The sequence below is a fragment of the Jaculus jaculus genome, chromosome 8, assembly GCF_020740685.1.
Source record: "Jaculus jaculus isolate mJacJac1 chromosome 8, mJacJac1.mat.Y.cur, whole genome shotgun sequence".
Taxonomy (NCBI): domain Eukaryota; kingdom Metazoa; phylum Chordata; class Mammalia; order Rodentia; family Dipodidae; genus Jaculus; species Jaculus jaculus.
In genome coordinates, this window is record NC_059109.1 from 76,968,879 (window position 1) to 76,986,053 (window position 17,175).

The following is a 17,175-nucleotide window of genomic DNA, read 5'->3' on the forward strand; positions in this document are numbered from 1 at the left end:
TCAGGTGGCCCCTATAAACTTAAGTGTTCTAAGTACTAAGTTCCCCAGCTGATGGAGATCTGGGAATTAATACCTGCTGGAGGGAGTATATTTTTGGCGGCAGGCTTATGAGTCTTTTAGGCAGTGTTCCCTTGCCAGTGTTTAGCACACTCTCCTGTTGCTATTGCCCACCTGACGTTGGCCAGGATGATGCTGATATTCTGTTCATGTCATCCTTTTCCCTGCCATCATGGAGCTTCCCCTTCAAGCCTGTAAGCCAAAATAAACCTCCTTTTCCCCACAACTTGCTCTTGGTCAGGTGATTTCTGCCAGCAATGCAAACCTGACTGCATCAGCATCATTCTGCACTACTTCCCATCCTACTGTGCCTCCCTGCTTGTACCCTTTCACCCCAAGTGTTTCCTTTTTACTTTCACATCACTTGGGTGGTTACCTTCCACCTTTAAAAAAAGAGAGGTTTATTTGATATGGAAAGACTTAAACAGAGAGAGTGAGATAGAGATAATGAGCATATCAGGATCTCTTGCCACTGCAAACAAACTTCAGATGCATTTGCCACTTTGTGTTTCTGGTTTTACGAGGAGACTGGGGGATCAAACCAAGGAATCCCACTTTGCAAGAAAGTGCCTTAGAAGAGAAAGGAAGGGAGGAGGGTACTTAATAGGTTGATATTGTATATATGTAAGTACAATAATTGTGATGGGTATGTAATAGGATGGAGAATGGCATTTCAAAGAAGAAAGTGTATGGGGGGGAGGGAGGGAATTAACATGGGATTTTTTTATAATCATGGAAAATGCTAATAAAAATTAAAAAAAAGAAAGTGCCTTAAGCAATAAGCCATCTCTCCAGCCCCTCCTACTTTCTTTAAAGACTTTCTTCCACACTCATAGTCTGCTTTATAATTTCATGACCTATACCCACATTCACACATCACACAAACACATGTGTAAAACTTAAAAGCTAGAATCAGCATATGATGGAGAACACATGGTATTTATCTTTCTAATTTTGAGTCACCTCAATTAATTCAATAGTGTCTAGATCCATCTGTATTTTTTTTTAGCAAATTTCATTTTCTACAGAGCTGAATAAAATTCCATTGTGTATATGTACATTTTCTTTATTCATCACTTGATGGATATCTACATTGATTCCATTTCCTACCTATTGTCAACAGAGCAATAAACATGAATGCACAAGTATCTCTATGGTAGTGTATAGAAGTCTTTGGGTATATGTCCAGGAGTGGCACAGCTGAGTCATATGGCAGTTACATTATTTTTTTTGAGAGACCTCCATACCAATGCCTACAGTGGCTTGTATTAGGTGCTTTCCTTGTTGCTGTGACAAAGTACCTGCCAAAGGAAACTTAAGGAGAAAGGGTTTATTTTGTCTCAGTACTCAAGTGTACAGTCCGTTGTGGTGAGGAAAACATGACAGTAGAATTGTGAAGCTAATGGTGGCATTGAATTCACAGTCAGGTAGCATAGAAATAAATGCTGGTGCTCTGCCTGCCTTCTTTTTATTCAGCCCATACTCTCAGCCTATAGGATGGTGCCACACACATTCAGGGTGGATCTTCTCAATCTCAATTAGCCTAATCTATAAAAGCCCCTCATAAACATGCCACAAGACTTAGATCTATGCTATTCTTGATGCTGTCAAGTTGACAATCACTGTTAATCATCACATGGCTATACCAGTTAACATGCCCGCAGTGAATAAAGGTTCCTCTTTTCTCCTCCCTCTTTGTTTTCGTTATTTTGACTGGAGTGAGGTGGAATCTCAAAGCAGCTTTAGTTTGCATGCCTCTATTGGCTAAGGATGTTGAACACTTTTCATGTATTCATTGTATTTCTTCTGAGAATTGTCTGTTCAGTAATTATCTCTTTTATTCATTGACAGTTTGGTGGGGTTGGTTTTAAAATTTTGCTGTGTTAGATGTGATTGATGGCACCTAAGCTCTTCTCTGCTCATCTGTTCCTTTCACAAAATATATTTCCAGTGTCCTCATGAATTTAATGGTATTTCTTCTTACATCCTTTAAGAACTTTCCAAAGGTGAGAAAAGGAATGGCAGTGGGGTATAGGGAGGTGATATACTCAAATACATCATATAGTTGCATTAAAATGTACTTATGTAATCCAATGTAATAAAATTTAAAGAACAATAATAGAAAGAGAGAGAGCATTTCCCAAAGTGATGGCATGGCTCTCATGAATTGGCTTAATTTGTGCTTGCCTTTAGATTTGCTTTTTCTCTATCAGTTTTAGGGCATAACTTTGCCTAGCATAACAATTTTGGTTGATAGCTGTTTATTTTCAGGGCCTGAAATAAATCATTATACGTTTTCCTGGCTTTAGGGCTGCTGATGGAAAAAATCTACTGTTATTCTAATGTTTCTCCCATATTATATGAGTTGACATGTTTCCCTTACACCTTTTAGTATTGCTTCTTTGATTTATATTTTTTACATTATTTTTTACTGATATGGCATGATGAGGCTCTTCTCTGAACATGTTTATTTAGATTTCTAAATGCCTCTTATGAATAAATCTCCACTTCATAATGTTATAGTTACCTTCTGGTTCGTGGCACAAAAACACTACCAAAAGCAGCTTGTTGGAGGAAAGAGTTTATTTTGGCTTACAGTCTGAAGGGGAAGCTTCATCATGGCAGAGGATAGTGCCATGAACAGGGCTTGGATATCACCTCTGACATAGCAGGTGGAAACAGCAATAACCGAGGGAGCTGAACTCTGGCAAGAGGAAGCTGGCTATAACACTCCAAGGCCCACCCCCAGAAACACACCTCCTCCAGCAATGCTCCACCTCCAAAATTGCCATCAGCTAGGGATCATGCATTCAAAACATGTGAGTTTGTGGGGCATACCTAATTTGGAACACCATACAGATTTGAGAAATTCTCAACCACAATTTTATAGAATAAATTATTTAAGCCATTAGATTTTATTTAAGCCTGAGACTTTATTTCAGTTCCTTCTACCCTATGGATTCTTAGATTCTTAGATGTCTTGGTCATGTAACGATATATATTATTGTCTTTACCTTGTCCTCTGATACTAAAATTAATTCTGGTCTTATTAACTATTCATTGATGATACTTTCCATTATTTTATTGTTATTGCTATTTGATTAATTGTTTTATTTCCAAAAATTCCATTTGGCTTTTTTTCAGTATCTCAATTTCATTGATGATCTTTTTTCATCTATGTTTCAAAAATTTTTTATCCCAAGTTAACAATAATTTCATCCATTTTGTGTAACTTTCTTTTCTAGGTCCTGAATTGATTTTGTGATGTTCTTGCCTAGACCCTGTATTGATTTCTTAACTTCATTCATCTGCTTACTTGAGTCCTCTACATGGCCATTGATCCTTTTTAAAAAGCAGGACTCTGGACTCCTTTTCTTGCATTCCAGCTCTTATTACCTTTGTTTTCAGCCCTGGGAAGTTTGTGAGCTTGTTGGGACATCATGGTGGATTGTTGTTTCATGTTTGTAGGTGTACTTTGTACATGTGTTGGGATTTATGTGCCCTTTATGTTTCACCCCCCCCCCTTTCCCCACTGTTTTTGTTTGATAAATTTGATGTAAGTCCTCTGGGTGAATTCTATTCACTTGGATTTATGTTTTATTTTATATTTATATGTGCTACTGCAGTAGCACATATAATAGTCTGACAGCAGCCCATGCTAAATATAAGAGAGGATCCTTGTACAGTACACTTCAATTTTGTCTCCTATTAGCCTTGGAGACAGTGGCACTAGGGCACTGGTTGGGAGAAATGTATTTTATAGTTTTAGAGACTAAAGGTTACTGAAGTGAGGAGGGAATGGGAAACAAAGTAAGAATTAAAAGGAAAATATATGTCAGAAGTATAAAAAGAAACAAAGAAAATGTTGTATGTTAGGTTTAGAGCAAGGATACTACGCCTAACAATCTTTACAGCAAGATACAAGTTCAAACACAATTAAACAGCTAAAACACAAGTATTAAGACAAAAAATGGGAGAAAAATCAAAATGAAAATTCAAATAATAAAAATACAAGAGAGCAACAAAATGAAGTACAGGGTTTCAGGCCCTTGGTCGAGGTTACTCCTGGTGGAGTGTGGTCCCCACCCCTTGAAGTACAGGGTTTCAGGCGCTTGGTCAAGGTTATTCCTGGGTGGGGATGGGTGTGATTCCCACCTCTTGCAATTTTTTAAATCAGTGTCCACAGACTGACTGGAGTGAGACTGCTAGTTCCAATAAGACAAACAAGTATGTCATTGTGTCTTTTATGGTCAAAAATCATACCTTACCTCTGGTTCTTTGGGATCTGTGCATATGGGTAGGAGCTAGAGGGGATTCCAAGATAGAGCCTGCTGGAATATCCTGAAAATGATACACATGATAGAAAGCTGGGCATGGTGACGCACACCTTTAATCCCAGAACTTGGGAGGCAAAGGTAGGAGGGTCACTGTGAGTTCGAGGCCACCCTGAGACTACATAGTGAATTCTAGGTCAGCCTGAGCTAAAGTGAGACCCTACCTCAAACAACAACAACAACAACAACAAAAAATACACATGATGAACAGGCACTTCATACTCCTGAGGTTTATGTAAAGGAAGCTTCTTAAAAGATGAGCTGTGTTGTATGTGGCATGTGTATGCATGTGTATAGACATGTTTGTATGTGTGGGTGCATACAGCTGCAGACAGAAGTCAGAGGTTGATGCCATGTGTCTTATCCAATTATTGTTCACCTTATTTTTGAGACAGGGTCTCTCACTGAACCTAGAGCTCACTAATTCAGCTAGACTAGCTAGGCAATAAACCTCAGGGGATTCTCCTTCTACTTCTATCAGCTCTCCAGTGCTCAGACTGTAGGTGCACATCACCATGCCTGACATTTTTGTGAGTACTGGGAATCCAGATTCAGGTTCTCGTGGCTTTCATGGTAAGACCATATTCACTCACTGAGCCATGTCCCCAGCTCTACAGCCCTGTTATTTAAGATGACCTGCTAAGTTTCCTTGTGAGAGCTTATATGGGTTGAATGGTGATAAATATATTTCCATGATTATAAAACATTACAGCTCACACTTCTAAATGTCATAGTTCAATGTCACTTTTGCAGATATAAAACTACAGTCATTAGAAATGAATCCAGCCAATCATAATGCCTAAAATCTCTACTCAGCCAGCCCATCTGTGAGTGCTCTCTTGCACTTTCTTTACTTCTTCCTTGAGAGAGCCTGGTATGGAACAATTTTCCTTTTTACCTGTCACAGGGAAAAATAGACATTATAAAAAAACTGGTTCTTAAGAGGCTGAAGCAGTAGCCAGTTAATTAAACCACAAAAAGAGCTGGTAACAGCATTCTAGAAATATAACTTGGATTCATTTCCAGAGGCACACCTGTGAAACTAAGATGTCTAAAACTTGCATTTGTCATGATTACTCCAGTCTCCCCATGACGTCTGACTGCTTCTCTGTGCATATCAGCTCCAATTCTTTGCCCCTAAGGTCTTACTTATGTTTCCCTTCTGTTTCCCTACAATCCTATCTCACCCTTCCTAGAGCAGCCACATCAACCCCAGATACCCTTAAAATCCTAGATATTCAAATTACTCACTATAGCTTTAGAAAGTCCAAACTTTTCAAAGATGAGAGCGAGGGAAAGAGCTTTCCTTAGTGAGAGAGGGTCAGAAGGTATCTAGGAAACATAGCCACTCTTTGCTGTCATTACTCAGTCTGCCCTAGGCGTGCCAAGAAGCTAAAAGAAGAAGGAGCTTGGGTCCCAGAGTGGTGGCACCTGAGCCTTGGCAAGTCTGTGAAGCACCTGAACAGGGTTTGTCCTTAAACTGCTCTTGGCTGGGCACACATAAACACAGACACAGGCAGGCACTGCATCTCTGTCCTTCATTGCTGCTCTCCTCTGCTTCTCTTCCACAGTGCGGATGGCACCTCATATGAAGTCATGCAGATTGACATTGAGATTGAAGGGCCCAATGATCCACCCACCACACAACTTGTCACATGGCAAGTTGAATACCCAGGAGAGATCACGTCTGACTTGGGGGTGTCCAAGATCTACGTTAGCCAGAAGGAATTGATTGGAGTCATACCACTGGCCATGGTAAGAGAGAACTCCAGGAACTGGAAAGGGGAAGGGGAAGATTCATTACTTTGCCTCAAACTGGGAAGGGGATACAAGTGAGAAGAAGCAAGATGGGCATAAAATGGAGCCTACTGCAAACAGCCAATGCTGTGCATTCTAAATAATATTTCTAAGATTATATTCAGAGTAAAATTCATGTGTACCACATTTTCATTATCTATTCTCATGGATGTCTAGACTGGATCCATTTCCTAGCTATTGTGAATGGAGCTGCAGTATACATGGATGAGCAGTGTCTCTGTAAAAGGACTTAGAGTCTTTGAGTATATGCACAGAAGTGGCAATGGGATCATATGGCAGTCCTATTTCTAATTTTTTTTGAGAAATCTCCATACTGATTTCCATAATAGAGTGATATGGAAAAAATTAGATTAAGAAAGGTAACACAAATTCAGAAAGTCTAAAACCTCATGTTCTCTATCATACTCTAGAATGTGGATCCTAACTTGTAATATTTATTGGTATGCATGTAAAGGGAGGCAATCATGTTTGAAAATATCATAATAATACCTAAAACTCTGCATGCTAACAAACAAAAAAGAGATTGTATTTAGAAAAGAAACTCCAAGTAGTAGGTATGGGTTTGTCTTTTAGTATCATTGATGATTTGATAAATGTGCACCATCTTAAGAACTTCACAGACTTAGAACTGTGGGAAACACTTGGTTCAATTATGCAAGTGGCCACACCTACCTGTGAAGAAAGCTGTCATGTGTGGCAGATGCTGCTACAAAGAAATAAGAGGAGAACAGGTTTTACAAAGTGATGAGCTACACCTGCATTCCCACATCAGGGAGATGGTTCACCTTGGTGCCGAGTGCATGCTGTTCTCTAACTGGTCTTGTTTAGCCTCTTATAGAGAAGGATCAAACAACTAACCTTCCCAGATGTGCAGCTTTACATCATGGAGTCCCATGATTTATCTGCACAGGGTAGAGAGCCATGCTAGCCACTGACTGCAGGATGGCAGCAGCTATAGTTAGGGCTGGAGCTCAGTGATTGGGTGTTTGCTCAAGACCTTGGTTTTGATTCCCAGCACTACAAAAATCAATCCATCAATCAGACACTAAAGGGCCCTTAGAAGGACTCCAGCCTATAGCAGACATGCAAAAAGCAATAGATATGATTATGCTCACTCTGCCACTCAGTGCAACTACATGTGACACCTGACAGCAAGGCTGTATGTTCTCTCAGCAAAGGGCTTACTTATTACCTCAGATTTCACCATCCTCAACCCAGACAGCATGAAGACATGGCTGATCCTTGACCCCCAGACAACATGCACACATCGCCGATCCTTGACCCCCAGACAGCATGCACACATCGCCTACTTTGCCTCCCAGACAGCATGCACACATTGCTGATCCTTGACCCCCAGACAGCATGCACACATCGCTGATCCTTGACCCCCAGACAGCATGCACACATCGCCTACCTTGACCCCCCAGACAGCATGCACACATCGCCGATCCTTGACCCCCAGACAGCATGCACACATCGCCGATCCTTGACCCCCAGACAGCATGCACACATCGCCGATCCTTGACCCCCAGACAGCATGCACACATCGCCGATCCTTGACCCCCAGACAGCATGCACACATCGCCGATCCTTGACCCCCAGACAGCATGCACACATCGCCGATCCTTGACCCCCAGACAGCATGCACACATCGCCGATCCTTGACCCCCAGACAGCATGCACACATGGCTGATCCTTGATCCTCAGACAGCATGCACACATCACTGATCGTTGACCCCCAGACAGCATGCACACATGGCTGATCCTTGATCCTCAGACAGCATGCAGGCATCACTGATCCTTGAACTGGATTGAATGAACTGAATTCAAACTCTTTTGGTCTGAGGAGTTCCCTTCACTCTATATCTGTGGTATTTCTGAATCCTCCATTGATGGTTTCTAGAACATTTTGCTTTTGTTAATCTTTTGCTCATCAGGGGATATTTGGTTGTAAACAGAAGGAATTCCCACTCTGTAGAATAGGGTGAGGGACTGAAATCAGAGGCACCGGGCTGGAAGCCTGAGTACAGAGTTGTATTGTCTGATGCATTTGGAAGCCCCTGCAGGGCAGCCAGTAGGTAGTCATGTGCACTCGTTTCTGGTTGTAGAAAAGTACTCTGGCTTTAGAATGAAGTTGTGAGCAAGAGGGACATCAGAGAAAGTTAGAGACTGAACTCTGACTGCTGCAAGAAAAACCTTACCACATTGTCTGAAGGGCTTGGTGTCCCTTCGGTCTGAAGACTCCCACTGTGGGGCTGTTTTATGGCTCCAGAGGTTTGGAAAGATAGCCTCCTGTGGTAGATTGACCCAAAAATACTGTGCTCATCCCATGGGCCCCAAATTAGTCACAACCATGTCCATCTTGCACCTAGCAGGAAGAGGCAGAGGGCCGGGGTGGATATGATCTCTTGCTGAGTGCACACAGCATTTTATTCCCTTCCCATCAGCCAAGAACTTGATAATGTGACCACATCTTGCTGCAAGGGAGAGTGGTTAAATGCAAGGCTCATTCACTGAAGCCATGTGCCCAGCTAGACATGCACAACAGTGGAGGAAGAAAGAAACACGCATGAGGACAGGTTTACCCTGACCTGACTACCCAGTGGGACAACAAACAGGGAGGCGACATAGGGACACAGCCTAATGGAAGGTAGGAGGACCTTCCTCTGTACTGTAAATAGGTGTGGAGGAAAGACAGGAATATAGAGTGTGTCCAGAAATTCTCCATAAGGCTCTACTACACTACCACTATAACTGTTGTTATGATAGGTTTTGGTTCGTATTTTGGCAAAGAAAAAGAAAGAAATCTTTGTACATATCTCCAATTAATTCCTTGAGGTAAATATTTAAAAACAACTTTAATCCAAGAATGTGAATCAAAGGATATGTGATTTTGAGATACTTTTCTGTAATGTCTGCTGAATTGCCTTCTGGGAAGTTTAACTAATTTACAGTTCTACCTGCTATGCCCAATGATACCCATTTTCCTGCAACTTTGCCAACAAAGAATATTAATTTTTTAAAATTAGACAATTTATTAAATAAACATTATGACCCAGAGTAACCTTAATTTGCTCTTCTTGGATTACAATTTTTATTTCTTTATTAAACATTTACTCATCACCCATTTTATTTCCTCCTGGTAATTAAACTTATTACTTTTTTCTAAATACTTTTTCATTTGAAAAAAAATCTCATAATACCAAATTTAACATCTTATCCATCTTCAAGGTAGAGTTTGGTCTTATGAACATTCTTCAGTTCTGTTAAATTGAACCAAAGTATTAAACCTACTAAAAACAAATCCTCCTCCCCAGATATTGGATACTACCTTTCTTTTCCCTCTGTTTGTTGGTGACAGTAACCTTGGTTTGCCTTCTAATTTCACAAGTTGTATTTAGAGGTGTGGGATGCAGAGAGGTCTGCTCATTTGTTCAAATATTTTTTCCTGCAGTTCTGGAGATGAACCTAGAGCCCTATATGTGCTCAACAAGTACTTTGCCACTGAGTCACATCTCGGCCCTGGTTTAAATTTTAATTTAATCAAATCCATTGATCTTTTCCATAATTGAAACCCCTTGAATGTCCCCTCCCAATCATTTCCAAGATGAGAAGACAGGCCTGGTTTACTTGTTTTTTTAAAAAATTATTTATTTATTTATTTATTTATTTATTTATTTATTTATTTATGAGAGAGGGAGAGAGAGGGAGGAAGAGGCAAAGAGAGAGGGAGAGAATGGTCATACCAGAGCCTCTAGACACTGCAAACGAACTCCAGATGTATGCACCACCTTGTGCATATGGTTTATGTGTGTACTGGGGAATTGAACCTGGGACCTTAGGCTTTGAAGGAAAATGCCTTAACTGCTAAGCCATCTCTCCAGTCCTTACTTGCTTTTATCAGTTCTCTGAATAGTGAAACTCAGCACAGCACACCCTGATAAGCAATAACACCTCAAAAAGTGATGCTGATGGCAAATGACACTGTGACACTTGTGGGCCATGAAGGACTTGTGGTCAATATGGGGGACTGCTGGCACATCCCCTTTTCTATGGCTATGTAATCCTTCCTCCAGAAAAGCTGTGAAATGAGGTGCAATCCCCTCATGTCCTGGGCCCTGGAAGTATTTGTATTTTCTTAATCCAGTAGTGAATGTATTTGAATTTTATTATTCTTTTTCTATTCAAGAAATCACGCTGTATTGTAGGTAAAGCACATCTCAGTTCTCAGAGAAGGAATTCTGATTTTAAAAAGCACTAATGGTATATTGGCAGTGGCTGAGATAGAGACTGACATATTCTTTGGCTGCATGGACACCATTCCTGTGAGTTAGTTGACATTCATTTGAAATGTTCTTTCTTTCAAAATACAGCCTATCTTTTTCCATCTGTCTGGAAGAGGCTGTTTGGCTGCCGTCATTAGAGCTGTTGCTGTAAGGTCAGGAAATGTATGGGCTGCTCAGCACTTCCTGTGATAAAAGTACCTGCCCTCTGGGAACGGGCTCCCAGCTAGGGCATTGTTTTGTTTCACCGGAGCTTCACTTGTAAATATGATCACTGTTGGTCTGAGACTACAGATCTAACCTAAGCAGCATTACAAAGACATAAGGGGCATAAATGTCTGCCAGAGCCAGCCTGGAAAATCCAGCAGAAGACCATGGGATACTAAGACAAAGACTCAGCATTGCTGCCGGTGCTCTTCCTTTGCAAAGAGCAACTTACGGTTTGCTCAGTCTTCCCTGAGCATGACACCAAGGGAGACACAAGTGCATCTCAGAGCTTTTGTTTCCCAGCCCACCTACCATGCCTTCTTCTCCTCCCAGGGGTCTTCTCACAGCCAGATAGCATTGTGTTGACTCTCTATTTCTTTGCAATGAAAGCACAGTACACAATTACACAAGCTGTTTTTTGTTTGTTTGTTTGTTTTTTTTTTTTTTTTTCTGCCTGAGGTCCTGCCACTGGATACTGTAAACTGTAGTAACTGACCCCATGATGCCTTATAGAACCTGAGCTCAGAATGTCCCATCTGCCACCTTTCATTCAGTTCTTTGAAAGTCACCTAAACACATTTAATCTCCCAACCCCCTTACAAAGTTTGCTCTGACACAGTGTATTTATACCTAGAGGTCTTTTCTTTACCATCAGAAGTGAAGGGGTGGGGTGGGGTAGGGTAGCCATAAGCAAGTAATACCATACTGGGAACCACCATCCTGCAGGTACTGCACTGACTTGGCTGAATGATAACAACTTGTACATAAGATTCCAGGGACAACAAGAACAAATCACCTTGCTTCACCACTTTGTATCCATAAATCTTCTTGATTAAGGAAGGTATCCCTAAACCTGCAATTCAGTACTCCACTTCCACAAACCTGGATGGCAGAATCCCCCTCACTTTGATAGTGATGTATTTTACTCTTACAAACATTTCCATGGTGTGTGTGTGTGTTATGTTTGGTATCTGTGGCATATGAAACACATGTGTGTAGCATATGTGGGGACCGCTATATGCACATATGTGTGAAGATGCTTATGCCCCATGCTACCTGTGAAAAGGCCAGAGGAAGATGTCATGTGTCCTCAGCTGATCTTCTACCTTATTTATCTGAGGCAGAGTCTGTCTTTAAATGTGGAGCTCACCCTTTTCTGGTTATACTGGCTGCTCCGTGAGCCCCAGAACTTCCCTACTCTCCTCAGCCCTGGGGTTTCAGACATGCATGGCCATGTCTAGCTTTTCACTTGAGCGCTGGGGATTGAGCCCAAGTCCTCATGCTTTCATAGCAAGCACTCTTCCCCACTGAGCCATCTCCTCAGCCCCATGAAATAGGTTTTAAATAAGTTTTGCTGAACCTGATATATTTCTATCCTTAAATAAAACATTTTTTTTTTCTCATCAGCCTGTCCCTCCTTCACCTTCGGATCCACAGGACTTTAGTTGCTTAGCATATTCACTTTGCTTGCCTTTCTCCTCCTAGAGCTGAGTTGAGTCTCAGTCCAAGACCTCATCACATTCACATATCCAGCTGAAAGCATGGTGCCAGCCCACAGTAGATATCCAGGGAACATGTATAAAATAGTCCCACCACTTGGTACAATACACACCACCTATGGGTAGTTGGGGAGAGGGAGAACGTAGTCTCACTTCCCATCAGATCTGAAGTTGGCTCAGAGAACACAGCATGACAGTCCCCCCCTGAGACCAGAACTTGAGAGGAGTCCTAAGATGAGGGGAGATGCTTGCTTTTCTGGCTCCAGTAATGAGATTTATTTTTATTTTTGTCATAAAAGCAGATTCTTGACTCCTTATGTTTGACTTTTTCTGATATTCCTTCCCCATGTCAGCCTGCTAATTAATATGCCAGCCACCCTCTATTGTTTTACTGAGACTTTGTGAAAATTCAGTCACAATGCTTAGCACACCATCACTTTCATTTTCATACTTCCTCAACCAAATGCAAATTAAGACACGACTCAGCCTTTGAGAAAATTATGCTCCAAGCCTCCTTTTTCCTTTGCATGTTTGTTGAGTGGACACTATTCCCCAAACAGGACTTGTGAATTATATCCAGGGCTTTCTGTTTCTTAGGTACCAGGTACAGTCCTGTGCAATGCCATATGTATGTTAAGTTGTGTGATTCCCATCATGGCCCAGGTATTTGGGTGCTGCTCTAGCCCCCATTTCCCAGATGGAAGGAGGCAACAGAGCCTGCAGCCTGTTCCCAAGCTGTGCAGCTGAGATGGTGATCTGGAACCAGCTCCCAGCTGGATAGGCCCAGAGTCCATGTTCATGACCAGCCCATTCTGCCTTGTCCATCATGAGAGCAGAGGGAAGGCTGCTGATCAGTGCATGGTACAAAATGAACTTGGGAAGATATGAATACACACATAAAATAAGAACTGTTATGTCCTGTTCAAATAAAATTCACCTGAAAATGAATGATATTTCATAAACAAGCCAATGACTTCCTTCTTGGCCTCAGGACTCCCTTTGGTGCTTCTTAATGAGCTGTCCTCTGAAGAGGTGATTCACAGTGAGGTGGCAGTTCAACCATAATACCATTGCAGGTATGTGATACAAAACAAATGTGGGAGCTGTTATTATAGCCTCAGCATCTATACCATCATGTCTCTCCATGAACTAATTGAGATCTGACTCATCTTGTGGGCACTAGACGTATGACCCACTCAGGCCGCAGGAGCCTCCCTGTGAACCAGCTTTGTGTTTGAGGACACAGCAAGCACATGGTCTGCTCAGCAGAAGCAGTAAATAAGACAAGAATAACCGAGTGGGCTGGAGAGATGGCTTAACAGTTAAGCGCTCGCCTGTGATGCCTAAGGACCCCGGTTTGAGGATCGATTCCCCAGGACCCATGTTAGCCAGATGCACAAGGGGGAGCACGCATCTGCAGTTCGTTTGCAGTGGCTAGAGGCCCTGGCCTGCCCATTCTCTAACTGTCTCTTTCTGTTTCGGTCTGTCACTCTCAAATAAATAAATAAAAATAAACAAAAATTTTTACAAAAATAAAATTTAAAAAAAGAATAACTGAGCAAGAGGGATTGAGGAGATGGCTCATTGGATAAAGCAGTTACTTGAAAGCATGAGGACCAGAGTTCAGATCCCTGCACCCATGTGAATTCGGAGTGGGCATAATGAAATTGGCCTGTAACCCCAGTGCTCAGGAAGTGGAGACAGTGATCCCAGGGCAAGCTGGTCAGCTACACTAACTGAATTAGTGAGGTTGAGGTTCACATGTGCCATCAAGGAAGACACTCAATGGTTGTCAACCTCTGGCCTCCAAATGTACATGGGCTCTCGCACATCTGCTCCTACATGCATGTGCACATGCACACAATACACATGAGAAAAAATTAAAAATATTTTTAAAAAGAATAATTAAGCAAGATGATTTCAGAGTCAACACATGCTTCAAAGGAAACTCAGCAGTGCTGTGTACAGGCTGAGTGAGGAGTGCAGCTGGTTACTGCACAGGTGATACTTGCAACAAAATGTCCAGCCTGGGAAGATGTAAGGAGAGCCAGCTGTCCAAGAAGAAGGAAAAGCCAAGACCCAACACAGATGGAGTGTTAGGAATAAAAATAGTTCATTGCAGCTGGGGTTAGTGAGTCAGAGAGCCAGTAGCCAAAGAGGAGACCACAGCCAGCACTACCAGAACAGAAAGTACTACTGTGCTGTCTGCCCTGGAAATGCAGGACAGGAAAACTCGGGCCATTTGCTGAAGTGGAGGCTGTGTGATCTGTCACCTCATACTAAGCATCAGCAGCTATACCACCTACATTGTGTTTCCTTCATAACGATCCAGGTTAGCTCCTTCCCCTCACAGCCTGTCTATGTCACAGTGCATGCATCCAAATGCAGTCTTGTCTAATAATAGTTCCTGCCTCTGCATTGTATGCAGTCAAGTAAATATTATTTTATTACAAATAGTGTGCCCCTGTTTCTCCTTTATAATTCAGTTAACATATATTGATTTCTAAGTTGGTACATAGATGGAATATGGTATAGCTTTTGTCTTTTGAACAATACTACTTTATTTCCTTCATAAATATTTTTATAAGAGGACTGTATGGACTAAGAAGATGGCTCAGTCAGTAAAGTGCTTGCCCTGAAATCATGTGGACTTGAGTTTGGGTCCTCAACACCCATGGATTCAGCTAGGTATGGCCATGTGTGCTGTACTTCCAGGGATGAGAAGCAGAGAAACGAAGCCCCCAGAGCTTGCTAGCCAACTTGTATAACCGAAGAGGTGCATCCCGTGGTCAGTGAGAGACTCTATGTTGTGGTCATCTCCACATTGCTGAGACAAACATCCAGCAAGACATAGTTTATGGGAGCAAGGGGTTTGTTTCAGGCTTGCAGAGTCTAGGGGAATGCCATCAATGATAGAAGAAGCTGGCTCTCTTTTATAGACACAAGCAGAGAGACATCACCAACCGCCAGAGCTCAAACTGCTCTCCCCATACCCTTGGGCTGAATTCAGATCTGCCCCCAAATACACCTGAGGGCTGATTCCAGGATATGCCCCCAGTGATACTGCCCCCAGTTTGTGGCTGGAGACCCAAGTTACAAACTTAATTTTAATAAGACAATGGGGGCCATACATTTATTTACAGTATCACTTTTAGGCTACAACACCCTGTCTCAAAATATAAGATGAAGCATGATTGTGGAAGACATGGGACATTGACTTTTGGCTTCCACATGCACATGTACATGTGCACACATATAACAGATGTGCATGCATGTGTGTGCATACACATGCATAGCTTTTAAAATAAAAAAGATGTTCTAAATCTAATTTGTTTTTGTTGATTCCTGTTCTCTCCAGTTCTTCTCCCCCTGCATTTCCCCTCTTATTTACATGTCATATGTATTCTTGTTCCCATCTCTTTCTTTTCTTCCAGCTCATCTCTTTATGTTCACTTTTGGTTTAATGGTGGTGAAATTAGAAGTTAACCCAGGGTCTGGAACTTGGTGGCTATGTGGTAATTATTCCTGCTGATATTGTGTTACCATTAATAATGTGATATTGTTAGTAATGTTATATTAATATGAAATGATGATTTATTATTATATAATAGGTAACATGGAAGGTATATTTGGGGAATTACCAAAAATGGAAGTAGTTATCACTGTTGTCCTTGCACAGGTTTTCTGAGAAATTAAATTAAAAGCATTTACTTTTACTTTTGGTCCTCTGAGAATAAAAAGACTAATTAAATTGGCAATATTCTAAAGATTAAGTACTATGGCTAGGTTATGTATGTGGCACCTTCTTTCTCCTGCCAGGTAAGTGTGAAATGACAATGGTGGACCTGTTAAAACATTTTCATAGTAAACTCACATTGTCTTAGGATCAGAATATGTTAGCACACTGGATATGGATGCATTCATTTGGCTACATAAGATAGAGGCCACAAATCAGTAGCTTTAACAACAATGAGAGGGTTTTTTTTTTATTTTTTTATTTAAAGTGAGCCAAATGGCAAGCTCTCAGAGGCACCCAAGTGGCTTCCTGATCTTAAGGGTCCCAGAATCAAAGTAGGCATATCTTTTTTCTATGTGTCTTCATTCTCAAAATCACCTTGTGATAAAGAATGACTACTGAAGCTCAGTCCAACATGCCTGAGTTGGAAGTATAAAAGGGAAGAAGAAAGGCAGGGGAAAAATATCACCTATAAGATCTCAAAAATTCATTTTTCAAATCCAGAGGAAGAGAAATAAGGGAAGCTAATAAATCCTATTGTATCTATTTACTTTGCTTGTTGGAGGTGAGCTTTCATAGATTCCATAGGTACACCTGACAGGAAGCAGAACAAGCATGTGTGGCCAGACTCAGGGCTCAGATAACCCATTGCCTGGACTGCATGGAGCCTGAGCCCACCAATCTGGGAGTGTCTTTCCCATATGACTAAAGTGCCTGTTTTCCTTGTTGTGTAAAACAGGACCTTTGAGGCAGTTGTAGTGAAATAAGGCAGTTCGTAAAGACCCATGCCCAATGCAAGCATTTAATAGGCACCTTTAGTCCATAACACATGTTCATGTAAGACATCCTTCAGTGTTCACCATCAGTGTCTATAATGTACATCAGAAGACAGAGGACTCCAAGTTCAAAATAGTAAGAGCCTATGTTTGTAATAGTGCTGGTTACCATGTATTGATCCAGAAGTCAAAAATCACTTTTTTTTTCGAGGTAGGGTCTCACTCTGGCTCACCCTGACCTGGAATTCACTATGTAGTCTCAGGGTGGCCTTGAACTCTCAGTGAACCTCCTACCTCCGCCTCCCGAGTGCTGGGATTAAAGGCATGCACCACCACACCTGGCCCCAAAATTACTTTTAATGAGAAAACTGATATTGAAATATCTTTAAACGAGTGTATATATATATGTGTGCATGTGTGTGTGTGTGTGTGTGTGTGTGTGTGTGTGTGTGTGTGTACTCATGT

At 41.5% G+C, this 17,175-nt stretch overlaps 1 protein-coding gene across 1 annotated transcript in view; it reads left to right on the plus strand.

Moving 5' to 3' along the window:
* The window catches only part of Tmem132d (transmembrane protein 132D), a 769,582-nt gene that overhangs the window by 556,500 nt on the left and 195,907 nt on the right, over positions 1-17,175 (plus strand). Inside the window, exon 4 of the mRNA XM_045157859.1 lies at positions 5,963-6,146. Within this exon, the coding sequence (XP_045013794.1) occupies positions 5,963-6,146 (184 nt within the window). The remainder of the gene's footprint in view (positions 1-5,962; positions 6,147-17,175) is intronic.